At 37.6% G+C, this 13186-nt stretch overlaps 2 protein-coding genes across 2 annotated transcripts in view; one reads left to right on the top strand and one right to left on the bottom strand.

The window, feature by feature from the left end:
• Nucleotides 1-375: 375 nt before the first annotated feature.
• LOC139916248 (proteasome subunit alpha type-1) lies at nucleotides 376-6148 on the bottom strand. The gene is made up of 10 exons (XM_071905061.2): nucleotides 6053-6148; nucleotides 5538-5582; nucleotides 4895-4996; nucleotides 4674-4777; nucleotides 4484-4572; nucleotides 4265-4335; nucleotides 4054-4183; nucleotides 2773-2852; nucleotides 2324-2428; nucleotides 376-678 (listed from the first exon to the last, which is right to left on the bottom strand). Exons 1-10 carry the CDS (start codon nucleotides 6053-6055, stop codon nucleotides 619-621), a joined length of 789 nt encoding a protein of 262 aa, XP_071761162.1. The 5' UTR covers nucleotides 6056-6148; the 3' UTR covers nucleotides 376-618.
• Nucleotides 6149-6815: 667 nt separating this feature from the next.
• pde3b (phosphodiesterase 3B) overlaps nucleotides 6816-13186 on the top strand; it is a 54543-nt gene continuing 48172 nt past the window's right edge. The window contains exon 1 of the mRNA XM_071905059.2: nucleotides 6816-7803. Coding sequence (XP_071761160.1) covers nucleotides 6916-7803 — 888 coding nt within the window. The 5' untranslated portion in view covers nucleotides 6816-6915. The remainder of the gene's footprint in view (nucleotides 7804-13186) is intronic.

The raw sequence follows: 13186 nt of genomic DNA, 5'->3' as shown, positions 1-13186 counted from the left end.
GAAAATATCAAATTGCAAATTATATTACATGAAGATAGCCTTCATATTGTGTCGAGTACTCGCAGCAATGCAGTGAAAAAACTAGTAATTGAGGAGCAACAATACAAGGGTCATGCATGTTTGAGGAGTGTAATGACGTTCCCAGACGTTTTTTTCTCTTTTGACAGACATCCAAGAAGACAGCGCCCTGACACCTAATTACCTGATTGTGTATTTTGTACCTATATGGAATGCTAACCAACCTTTTATGCTAGGTCTAGTTGTTCACTACTTGATAGGAGCTCTGCTAATCCTCTCAAATGCTACCATAACAGTGTAAGCTGCCTCATAAGAATATTACATTTCTCTTTTGATGAAAAAAAAAATGAGTAGTGATCACTGAAGCAATTTTTTTTATTCATGGTTTGACACATTTTCAGAAGAAAAAAAATAACGACAAAAATATTTTTTAACATTGTACAGCTAGAAAATAAAATGATGGAAAAGATTACTTACTAATAAATACTCAGTATCCTGTTTTTAACATGAACGTTTTAAGTATAAGTGGAGTGACAGTTTTGAAGAAACTGTATAAACCATGAGTTTTTAACATTTTCAACGTGGGCAACGACTTCCAGCTCAGAGCTCCATTGGTTCATCTGGCCTCTCTGCTGCAGGCTCCTCTTCAGGCTGGGCCACCTGTGTCAAATATAAACACATAATTTAAAATATAAAAAGGAAACAAAACATTTAAGTACTTCAATGCTACAAAGAAATACTACAACAGAAGTGTGAACACTTTGTAAGCGTACATAATCAAACCTCCCCGATTGAAAAATTACGATTACCCTCTAAATAACAGAATGACGACACCATTATGGGTCTAAGAGGAATAATGTTTTAAGTCTGGGTAATGTTTTTTTGTTTTTTTTTAAGTTATTAAACTGTCGATTTGCAAACTACATTTCTAAAACTAATTCAGTACAGGCAATACATGATTATTCAGGAATAATTTATAAATGAAAAGGTCATCAAAAGAAAAGAGTAACATTTTAAATGTTCTTAACATCTTTACTTCTCTTCTAGTTCCTTACTGTTATCTTACAACATTGTAGTATAATTTTAATGGCTGTTCTTCAAGTGAAACTGTAGCATCACAGTCTGCTTATCTAGCTGAATTCAGGCTGGCAGTCTTGGTTCAAATTACTCAGCAGCAGCCAGCTAAACAGCAAGTAGACCAGCTGGTAGTACTGTTATTCTTCTTTAGCAGTGTGCAAAATCAGAAATGCCATCTCACTCTAAGGCTCTATGCACCAGTGTAATCACAGCCACCATGAATACGATGCACTGCCAAGCATCTCCCTACTGAACCCATTCTGATGGTACGCAGCACCCTCCTGTGGACAGTAAATATCAACCTAAGTGACTCGAGTGCACGGAACCAACCAACTAAAACGGATCATAGTCTCAATGTGAATATTTTAAATTCATTCAGTCACTCATTCTGTTCCATTCCATTTATTTCCACATTTTCACTTCAAGCCTTTACCAATATACAGCCATGTAACAATCCCTTGTAAAAATACCTGGTGCCAAACAAAAAATGTTGAGATTACTGTATATTTTGTTTTTCTCCATGTTCTTTTTTTTTTTAAACCAGTAAAAGTGAATAGGTGAATCTTTCACGGGAAACATGATCAAGTGCAGATTTTGAATTTATTTTTGAATAAATACAATTTTGAATAACTAAAAGTTAAACCAAGGTAACCAACAATTGTCTTCATTTTGTCTTTATTTAGACCCTCCCAGAAATTAGAGATTTGATAAAATAACCACAAAATTCAGTTTTCTGAATTACGGTGCCCAGAGTAAACAAATCTTTTCTGCAAATAATTTCTCACTCATACTGCAGTATAGGGCAATGAAAATAATTACCTGGTTAACATTTTAGCATAATTCAAATATTTTGTTAATATTTGAGCGCAACTGCCATTGGACTGCTCGGAATGACTTAATGCATCAATGTCTATATTTTTTATTTGGGAAAATACTTCATTTGGGATGCCAATACTGACACATCACACCACTGACCCATATGCCGTCTGATATACTTTATCTTCCTCATAAAAAAATAGTACAATTCTGACATGCAGCTCCATAACATCTGAAATTTCATGTTTTTGTTTTTTTGTTTAAATCAATGAAAACAAGCTAAATCAAAGTGAAAATGGCAGTGTTACACCATTAACAGACTGTGTTTAATAATAATTACCCAGGTTTTGCACTTCAGATCACTTACAGGCTAAATGCTAATTGTTCATCTTTCTGCTTTTATGTTACTTACCCTTCTCTGTGGCCTCTCCTCAAGGCCTTCAAGGAACGGGGCTACATCATCATCATCATAGATTGTGAACTCCATTTCCTTGCCAACAATCCCAATGGACACATTCTGAAAGGAATGACGGTTTTGAAAACCAGCTCATTAATTCAAGATGTTACTGCACTGTACCGTTGCAAACCTGAATACCGCAATGGACTACATTCACTTCAAACTTGAAAAACAATCATTTGTCCCATTGAACACGTCATTTATAAGTCTTTTCCTTGGAAGAACAGTTTATGGATGTGCATATTCAAATTGAAGTGGTCATGATAAGGATGGTTTATGGTTCACATCAAGGGCAAAGATCTTGTTTACATCACTGAGCCTTGTCAGCCAATGACCATTAGCTACACATGTGCTACCACTCTATAGTCTTGAAATATTTATTCAAGTACTGGATTCTCATTTACCTTTGTGGTGAGATCCTGCTCTGAGGGCAGAGTTTCTCTTAGACCACGAAGACCATGTTGCACCAGGTCGTTCAGATTACCTTAAAGGAACAAACAAACAAACGCTTAAAGGGGAGGGATGGACAATTCTTTAAAATTGATATGCTTTATCTCTGAAAAATTTACCAGTTCCAATAGGTTAGTAAGCACTTTGTTGAGTAAGAAAATATTTATGGAGCAAAAATTCCTGCTAGGTACCAAGATAGTAGTGCGAGTAGCTTAAATGTGTGTTGGTTGTGCCTTTGTGTGAACTGAACTGTGTCACCAAGCAGTCCAGGTCCAAAACACATGATGTGAAAGTAAGATGGTAAGTTATTTGTTCTGATGTGAAAAAAAAAGCATTGCTCTCAAAAGATATATTTGCTATTGTTGTATTGTGGCAGGGTTAGAAATGTAAGCAGCAAAGAATCTGACAAAGATGCACAAGCTCTCTTAATGGAAAGTGACAATATTAGAGTTTCACATTAACATTTTGACAAAAATGCTGACCTCTTCTAGCCTGACCCAGCTCCACTGTGTGGCAAGTCATGTTGTAAAAATAGCCTCCTGTCTACAATGATATACTTGCTTCCTTAACAGGGAAAATTTCCATAACCAATGACCGAACTAAGAAAGGCATGAATTTCTGCTATCGTACAAGCAACCTTTCTCCTCAAAAATATTCAGACTGTGATACAACACTTATGTTGTAAATTTGTCATTACGTACTTAAACAATACAGTCAGTAAACAATACTGACAGTCAGTTTGAAGCTCTTTTTATTGTCCTTAATGAACACAAGCTTTTTGTCTAACTGTATTACTATGGAGATAAGTGCCAGCAAAATTGTATTTGAATTGCATAAATGTTAATTTGTCATGTTCATACTAAACTTAAATTAAAAAAAAAAAATTGTTCAAAAAATGAATTCAAAAATCACATTTGTAAGGCACCATTTGAAATTTAATACACTGGCTCTGAACTGAATGGGATTATTATTCAATTTAAAATTTGACTTAAATTTGAAATTATAGTAAAATAAGTAATAATCACATTAAATTCCAAACAATTTCAAATGGTGCCTTACTGGTTCAATATGGGCATAACAAATTCAAATGTATACAGTTCAAATACAATCTCTGCTGGCACCAACCTCTTTCCATATATTACCTCCAGAATAATACTACTTTTGTAACCTTGGCTGTCAAAACTTGACTCAAACAATGAATGAGGAGCAAGAGAGGGAAGACTCAAATGACATACAGTCAAGGAAAGTGTCCATGTGTCTCTCCAGGTAGGTACGGGCGGATTGGGAACGGGCTCCTATCGACATGGCCTTGCAGTCAAAGTAGTTGGCAGAAGGGCAGGTCTGAAAAATGTGTGGCCCCATATCCTGAGAGAGGAGCAGAAAAAAACTTTAGGGCCACTAACTAATAATATTCATACACATAGAAGAAGACAAGCAACAACTTACATCATATCCGGCAATGAGTAGCCCCACACCATAAGGTCTCCTTCCATATCTCTGTGTAGGTATTTGGGTTTCTGTGCGACATGTCAAGGTAGCCTGGGTCATAGCAATTATAATAACTGATTCCCTTACACAACACAATTTTGCATCTTGTGGAAATGAACTTTACAGATGAATGGAAAGAAATTCTGGACAACATGAAATATAGCTGTGAAAGGATACTGCTCCCGATGAGTGACACCAAGCGGGACACAGGGAGAGGCTGGTCGAAGACGAACCTGGAGTCTAGGCACTCCTGACGCATGAAGTTGCTTCGGGAGAAAATGTAGCAGAAAGCATTGCTAGCTTGTGTCTCTCAATGATACTGAAGCATATTCAATAACATACTTTAAGTAGATTTGTGCAATCTTACCAAAGTAGCCTCGCATCAGCAGTGAGACCAGCAATGGAGATTCCAACATGGTTATCGACGTGCAGAATCTTTTTCTGATGGGCAGCCAACTCTGACTGAGCTCTCTGTGGGAATGAAGAGTAAAACTGATGCCAATGCCACTCACCACAAAAAATGTTTTGCAAAACCATATACTTAAATGTGTATGAAAAATTAGCCAAACCAAAATTAACATTAGGTACCTTCAAGGCAACAAGGACTGCATGACTGCGAGATTTAAGGCCCACTGTTGCAGATCCTTGCTTTACTGCCTCCATTGCATACTCAATCTGATGAATGCGCCCCTGGAAAACAAGCGATATGATTAGCTAACCCTGAACTTGGGGAAACAGGACTGTCAAAAGGACCCCATCATTTTAAACTTGGCATCACTCACTCATGAATCAATGAAAAGAATTATCTTACTCCAATAACTGAGCAATAGCCTTCCTACTTTGTGGACATGCATGTGCGCATATGCTATGTGGAAAGGCTGGTTTTGTGCACAGATCCAGGATCATTAATTAGTAGCACTGGAGATAGATGGACACTATAGTTGTGTGTCTGCCTGCAGGATGCAGAGGCATAACATACCTATATACCAAGGCAAAGTAAATATTCATGGTATTAATTGAAACCATTAATAATCAGTACATTGATCTTTTCTAGCTGTCATGCCTTCGCAGTTAATGAAAACCGCATGTTTTCTCAGCCAATTGGTCACCTTTAGCCATCAATCTCGTTGTCATGGCTATTCACGTTTTCTTCATTTATGTGGTACTCGCAAGACCAAAACACGCTGATGGGATGATGTGCAGATATAGGAGTTGTAAGCTTTTACGTTACCTGAGGACTCCAAACTGTAACATCGTTGTCATACTGGTTACGAAACTAAAATGGAGACAAAATAAATACAATTTGGTAAAAGTTTACCCAACGTTAACAAATGTGGCACTTATAACCGCATTCATGAACGTTAACTTTAGTTACAACTCAAACTTGTTGGCTTAAGCTGGTTAACGTTACCAAACATGTAACTACATTCTGTTTTGACTGTGAAAACGTAACGTGAGCTTACACCCGATAAAATGATACTTCCATGGCTTAGACATTAGGTTTCTACCAAATACAGTATCTTAAACTTGCTAGCATGTCAGCTAACTTAGCTGGCCAACTGCTTACTCATCCGCTTTGGAGATGGTTAGCATAACGTTAAAGTTAGCTAAGCTAGCTAACACTGACGTTAAGTTGCCAGCCACGATACGCCTTTCAGTTTGTACTGCTTCTCATAATAGATTTGAATGTGCCTAAGTTATCTTTCCAATGCAATTAAAAAGAGACTATTTTTCAGAGAACCTTACCATTACTGGTCAAATAAAGCTAACCGGTTAGCTGCCGTATCGCACAGTAACGTTATTCCAATCAGTTTAATCGACAATCGTCTACTTTTCCCGGGTCTCCTCCACTAGGACAACCAGGCGATCCCAGAGCAACATGTATCTGATGCAGAGACATAATAAATACGAATAGGAATAGTCAAAAACCAGGACAGAAACGTTTTAGTGCGGTCATTGACAATCTCTCTTAGCATGCTTGCATGGTATCTGTTATTTTTTAATTGGTCAAATAAATAATTAAATAAATAAAATTAACTAGTATTGGCATAAATTTGGACATGGACTACTGATCGAGAGACCATTTCATTTTTAATTTGTAAAATATCACTTTAATTAAACTGTGCCGAGCCAATTTGAGTTGTATGCATGGATGTGAATTGCCTTTACTCATTCATTTAATACGAAATAATTTGCATCTGAGCTATTTTACTCATCTGGACGTTTCTGCATTTCGAAAATGATACAAATTATGTTTTGTTTGCATAGGACAATAGGCCAACAATTTTGTTAGGGTTATTCTACAGCCAACTAAAGTAAATATTTTGGCTAACCCACACAAATAGGCTGTCATAATTTTAACCAACTCTCCGGAAGGATTGGTTGAGTGCTGCAAAAGCCCTGCTGCAGTGCGAGCTGTCGCACCTAGGCGGCGACAGAGAGCCCCCTTTCTGTAAAAACAACATCTCACCTTCTTTCTTTAGTCCAAGTGCTGGAGCACGTTTGAGTGACCATGGAGTGCGTTTGCTGTCATGTAGTTGAGCGTTAATACGGCGTGAATACTAGAAGAGGAAAACTTTTGTGTGGATACGAGGGGCTACAGTCGAAACATGGCTGCACGGGAGGAAGGAGAGGTTTTGCACAGTAAAATAAGGCACCACGACGGGTCTGGAAGTGTAAACAGCCCAGAGAGCTTCAGGAACGGCTATGTGAAGAGCTGCGTCACCCCTCTGAAACAGGACCATCAAAGGGGATTTTTGTTCAACGTGTGCAGGTTCTGCAACGAAGACATTCTGAATTCAAAATTGTTTAAAATATCTGCCCTCTACGTCGGCGCGTTTGTAATTTTTGCAGTTTCTTTTCTTATTTCTAGGAGCTTGCAAAGTGACTCGCTTTGGGATTTGCGGACTTTTTTGTCGGGCTTCTCTCAATCCATCAGTCCTTTATTCAGCATAGGATGTGCATTCTTCTTTTTAACGTTTTACCTGAGGAGGAAAAAGAAAGAAAGTAATAAGTGTTGGCTCCTGTCACTACCAGCATCGTGTTACCTTGGGGATTTTTTGGTTTTGCGGTTTTTGCAATGGGGAGAGGACCAACACCAGATGCAAATGGTGGGCAGGTTGTTATTCGTGTTGGGATGTGTGGGTCTACTTACACTGATCCCCACTTTGAAACTCAAACACAGTATCCTCATACTGGTTTTTGCCAGCGTTGTGTGGCTGGTGTCTTTCACAAGTTTGAGCGGTCTGCCTGCACTGGTCAGACCCTTCTTCGCCTGCTTTGCGGGGGTTTGTGGCTCTCTGTTGGGGCTTTGTTTTGACCATTACTATCCATCGAGGGAAGCGCCGAGTGGGATTTCCAGCGCAGAGGAAAAGGTCCCAGTGATCAGACCTAGGAGAAGGTCCAGTTGCGTTTCACTGGGGGAAACGTCGACCAGCTATTATGGCAGTTGTAAAATGCCTCGCAGACCTTCATTACCATGCATATCCAGAGAACAGGTAGGTCTTCATTGCAGGTGTCGTCTGTCGCCAGTTGCAAAAGTAGCCTGCAGGCCCGCTGCCCATTCACTGCTGCGAGAACACATGTGCAGCAGGGCAGGAAAACACATTTAGTCCCATGAAGCAGGCGATACTGACCCATAGACAAACAATTACCCCACAGAACCATCCATTAACCTCCCAAATGATATTTCTTACCGAAATGATCAGAAAAACAGACAGAATTTATTGCAAGCATCTATCAGCCTCACATCAGATAAACAATGAATAGACCGAATTCATACGGAGTGAGTTGTCAATAATCATTTAACCAAATTCTTGACACAAAATAATACTTCGTTGTGTGTGTGGATATATAGGTTATTGCAGCATATTGCTGGTAATAGGCAACTTACAAATTATTTTGTTGCAATGTTATTGTAGAGGCCTACATGTGTAATAGCCAGCAAGGGCATCGTCCAAATTCACTTTCAAATGTATTTTTTGTGAATTTCAACAAATTCACAAAAAGTGTGGCCTGTAGATACAATGTTGCAATTAAATACAAACACTAAACATGCAATAGACCTAGAAGGCGACTTGCCTACTTCTTCCATGGCCTCATGACATCAGTAATGTTTTGTTGTCGTTATTGTCTCATTCCTCAGTCTTTCAGTGGACCAGTTACAGAGGCTCTGGTCTGCCAGGATTCCTCTTGTAATTTTGTGGGTGCAGGGAATTTGGTCATTAAAAAGTATCTAACCAATTGATTACTGAAAAATATGAGTATCTGTTGCCTAACTGCATCATGTTGGTCATGGTGTGGGTATTACCAGCAGCATAGCAAATGTTGTGGCCTATAGGTGAAGTCCTGTCTGACTTGGCAATCAAGAAGAAAAAATGATGGTGAGCGCAGGTGGGGATTATTCAGTGTCACAGTCCATGTTCAGTATGTTTCTTTTTTTTTTGTTGTATGCTATATACATGACCCTGTGTAAGCCCTCTAAAACCTGCCTATTTAAACATATACAGAGAAAACAAGTCCACTACAACAGTAATGCTAGTTTCTTGAAATATTTAAATGATACCACTTTGCATCAGCTTTGTAAACAAATACACCTTGTAGAATATCAAGTTATATCCATGCAAAATATCATGTTGCACGCACTGTATCATGTTGTGGACAGTTAAAAGTGCTGATGCAAATTGTTGCCTTAATTTGTTTGTGTAAATTTAGCATTTGTGTCTGCATCATTTTTCAACAGTGTAGTCAAAAACAAAACATGGCAACACAATGCAGTTCTTTACTGAGAGCCTAATTCACGCACAATGCTTTTGTCATTTGTGCTATGTTAGATAAGAGAAGTATTGTAAAAATGCATATCCAGTTTTCCTCATTAGAACTATTTTTTAGCAGTTTTTCATTTTTTCAGATTATAGCGTATAGTATAGCGTATAGTGTTTTAAGGTATTAGCAGTCACATTGAGGTAGGTCTTTGACATTACATGGTCCAAAAGACTCCTACAGAAAAATGAATAATAATGCACAGCTTGGATTTCTGATCACCTTTCAAGAACCTTTATAAATATCATCATAGATTATAAAACCATTATTTGACCATTACACCATTTCACCATTTGCTTTAGTCTGATCTATCACATACGGAAGGCCTAGGCCCTAGAACGCACATCAACATCTATTACTGTGGATAATAGAGGCCATAAATAAATTCCTTATGAGTAGAGTGTAGAGATGTGGACTCCAGACACATGATTTGGGTTCAAATATGACTCGGCTCCCAAATTTGACAAACTGAGATATCACCTGGAAGAGAAGGAAATTGACTTGGAATTGAGATAGACTTGTGTTCTTGAGGCCCAAGACTTGACTTTGACATGTGATACGATGACCTTTTTTATTTTTTTTTTTGCTGTTTCTCCCTTTTTGCTTCCTGACTCATAATAATTAATTAAGTTATACCTATCAGTGAACATTGTATATTTGTACGTTTTCTAAAAAGAGTTTTTTAATGCTTGCAATTCCACAGTCATATTTGACTCAACTTGACTTCTGTTGTACTGGTGATTTGACTTGACACAATGGAACATGAGACTCGACTTGAGTCTTGACCTATTTGACTTGGGACTTGGACTTGCGCGCCAGTCTTTTTGTAGGTAGGTATAATCTGCACCACAGTACAAGTAAAGCACATGTTACACAAAACCAAAATACACATCTTACCATTGTCTTAAAAAAATGCAGCTTCTGAGTTCTGTTGGAAAGTTGAAACAATTTAGGCAGTTGGGAGTAGATTTTTTTTTATTTTAATCTAACAAGTTATTTATTTCAGGGTTAGGGTTAGGTGAAGATTAGGGTTTTAAATTGATATATTGTCTAATCTAGTTACCCTACATTACCCCCCCCCCCCCACCCACACACACACACACACACCTTCAACTGATACAACAGGGTTTTGTTTGTTGCTCTGTTAACCTTCCGTTTTATTGCAAAAAACTAATTAAACTAATAGACAGAAATCTGGGAAATCTGTTAAAATCAGCAACAACAAAAAAGTGTGCAAATCTGTTGGATAAGAGCTTGCTCATAGCCATCTTATTAGCTGTGTCTTATATAAGATAACAGAATGCAGCCCATTGTTGTCATCACTGACATCATCATCATCATCATTGTCATCATCATAATATCATCATAATCATCATATACCACTTTGTCCTCAAAAACGTGTATGGGATGGACAGCTTCTCTGTCAATAAATGTCTTCAATCACATGTCAAAGTAAAACATTAAAGTATTTTTCCTGGTATATTGGTTCCGAATAAACACTTAACCTGGACATTATCTATACAACAGTTATAAAAATAGACGGTGACTAATGGAGACAAACAAAATAGACAAACAGAATACACTGTATGATAACTGCAAACAGTTTACAGGCTACGATATTAGCTGTGTAGCCCATAATATAGATAAAGTTTTGCTTCGGTCTTCAACAAGTTTCTCAAGGTTTGAGAATGATTCTAATTTGTAACTCCAATCACTGCATCAAAGATTAGCGGCTTTATTTTTGTTGTAATATTTCACAGATACTTGTTTATTACAAGGCTGCTACTGTTTTTCTTTCTTTTTTTTTTTGACAGTTGCCATTAATAATCAAAAAATATAGTCGGTAATATAGTAAACAAGAGAAATCATCCCTTTTAAAATGACTTTTCTATTTCTTAATTTGTGATTCTTACAAAAAGTGCCAGATTCTGTGGCAGGGGAAGACAAATGGAGGCACAAAGAAGACTTTGAAGGAAGCAGTCGTTCAAGGTTCACCGGTGATGTCATGCATGTTGTTCTTCATTTTAACACACAGTTTGCACGCCACGCAGCCATCCTCCCTCACTACTATCTGTGAGGGACACTTATTTGTTGTTTTTCAGCTATAGAGATTGGAGTGTTTCTGTCTCGTTGTTTGAGTTAATAGCAAGAGATGGTATTATCGTCCCATCACAAACATGTAAGAATGCGGCACTGTACAGACGAAAGCAACAATGTTATAGTCAGGCTAACTGAAACAAAGGTATGAACTTGGCAAACTAGGGAAGCTAGACATAAATAAAATATTGCTTCTAAAACAAACCAAACAAAAAATGAAATCAACATGAATTATTTTCAGCAAATCCTGCCCATCCAAAGGTAATTATCTGTTAGTGTGAGTAGAAAACGAGTTCTATTATCATCCTCATCAAAGCCATGACCGCTATTGACAGTTTAACTGAAACTGAGCAAAATAAAAAATAATCTCATTATTGATGAAAATAAGTAAAACTAACTGAATATAAACTGAGATGAAAATCAAACTAGTAAACTAAATAAAGCCAAATCTTGTGGAAATCATGAAACAATGATAAACCTGGCTGTTGGGAAGCGTGCCAGCGCCTGCCTGTGACACCAAGAGTCACAGGTAACTTATCACAGGTGTTTGGCATTTCAGGACATGACTGTTGTTGGACAGGAACATCAGAAGCTCCAGCAGCTGTGCTTATTTCACCAGTAACACCTTTCAATCTTACACTAAATAGCTTTTAAATCAATGGCCCAATTGTAAGAAATCAGCTTTAGTTCTGATGATTAATCTGATGGGAAATGTTAGACGTCTGTAGGCTCTTTTAGAGCTCACAACATGATCCAGAATGTAGAAGCAGAAAGGAAGCTGGAGCCAGTGAACAACAGAAAGACGCAAAAATTCAGAACTTAACATTTTCTTCTTGCAATAAACATAAACAGTCGATACATATCCAAGCTCCTGCTTGGGATGAGTAATTCTGCCATAAATACAGACCTGCAAAAATGACGAATTGACTCTTCATCACCTTGGTTATAGACACTTTGTATCAGAGAATTGCCACTTGGACTAATCTAGTGGTGGAAAATAAACCAGTATTCCATTCATCCCAACATAAATATTTAATTTCAGGTTATGCATTCATTTTTCTTAAATGATAAATAAAATGCACCTTTTAAGTTGAAACACATAGTGAAACAATTTTTAACATTGTCTCTAAACCATCTGATGCTTTCTTGGTAACCACTCCACGAATGTCTTTGCAAACTTTCTGCTAGCCAATGGCATCATGAAAATCTGATTTAAAAATGTTGCTTTGGTGGTCGCCCTAGACTGTGGGGTGAAGTTTGTGCAAAGTTGAATAATGTGTTCTGAATTTGTATGTGATCAGTGAAATTGAATGTTGGCATTTCATTGTAAATTTTTAAAAATTGAATTTATTTGAATTTTAGTTGTTCTCTCTCCTTGCAGTGTCTGCTAATCACTTTTGCAACAAACGCCCCGCAACACTTGTAGCAAAAGTGAGAGCTTGCATATTTGCCATTTGTTACATGCAAGGTGGCATCTGAGAGGTTGCAACAGCAGGTTCAAGAAGTTGTAATTGTACTTGAAAAATATATTCAAGAAAAAATACATTTGAGCAAATATGTAAGTATGCAGCTTCTATTCCATTCATTCAAGTATTGACTCGCACACTTGTAAATCTATTCTGTGAATTCAAATTTAGGATACAAGTGTGTGAATATTTTATGTGAGTGTAAACTCCGACATTCAAGGTCTCAGTTGTTTTGCTTAGGGCTGGGTACCAAAGGTACTTTTTTGTCACCAACCGAATCAGGTCGGTACTACCGAGTACTGGAACATGTTGAAGTAAACGGTGCCAATGTTCGATACTTTTGTGTTGTTGTAGTGCAGCCAACCTCTGACCGCGACAACAAAACTTGCACAGCATTGACTTTGGTGACTGTCGCTGTTTTAGCAATCTAGCTAACACTAGTCAAAACAGAGCTTACACTGATTTAAGCAGACATGGCTCATTTTTCTAGTCTAGC

This window comes from Centroberyx gerrardi, chromosome 1 (assembly GCF_048128805.1).
Source record: "Centroberyx gerrardi isolate f3 chromosome 1, fCenGer3.hap1.cur.20231027, whole genome shotgun sequence".
Classification (NCBI taxonomy): domain Eukaryota; kingdom Metazoa; phylum Chordata; class Actinopteri; order Beryciformes; family Berycidae; genus Centroberyx; species Centroberyx gerrardi.
The sequence above is the reverse complement of the archived record's forward strand: the minus strand, read 5'-3'. Positions and strand labels throughout refer to the sequence as shown.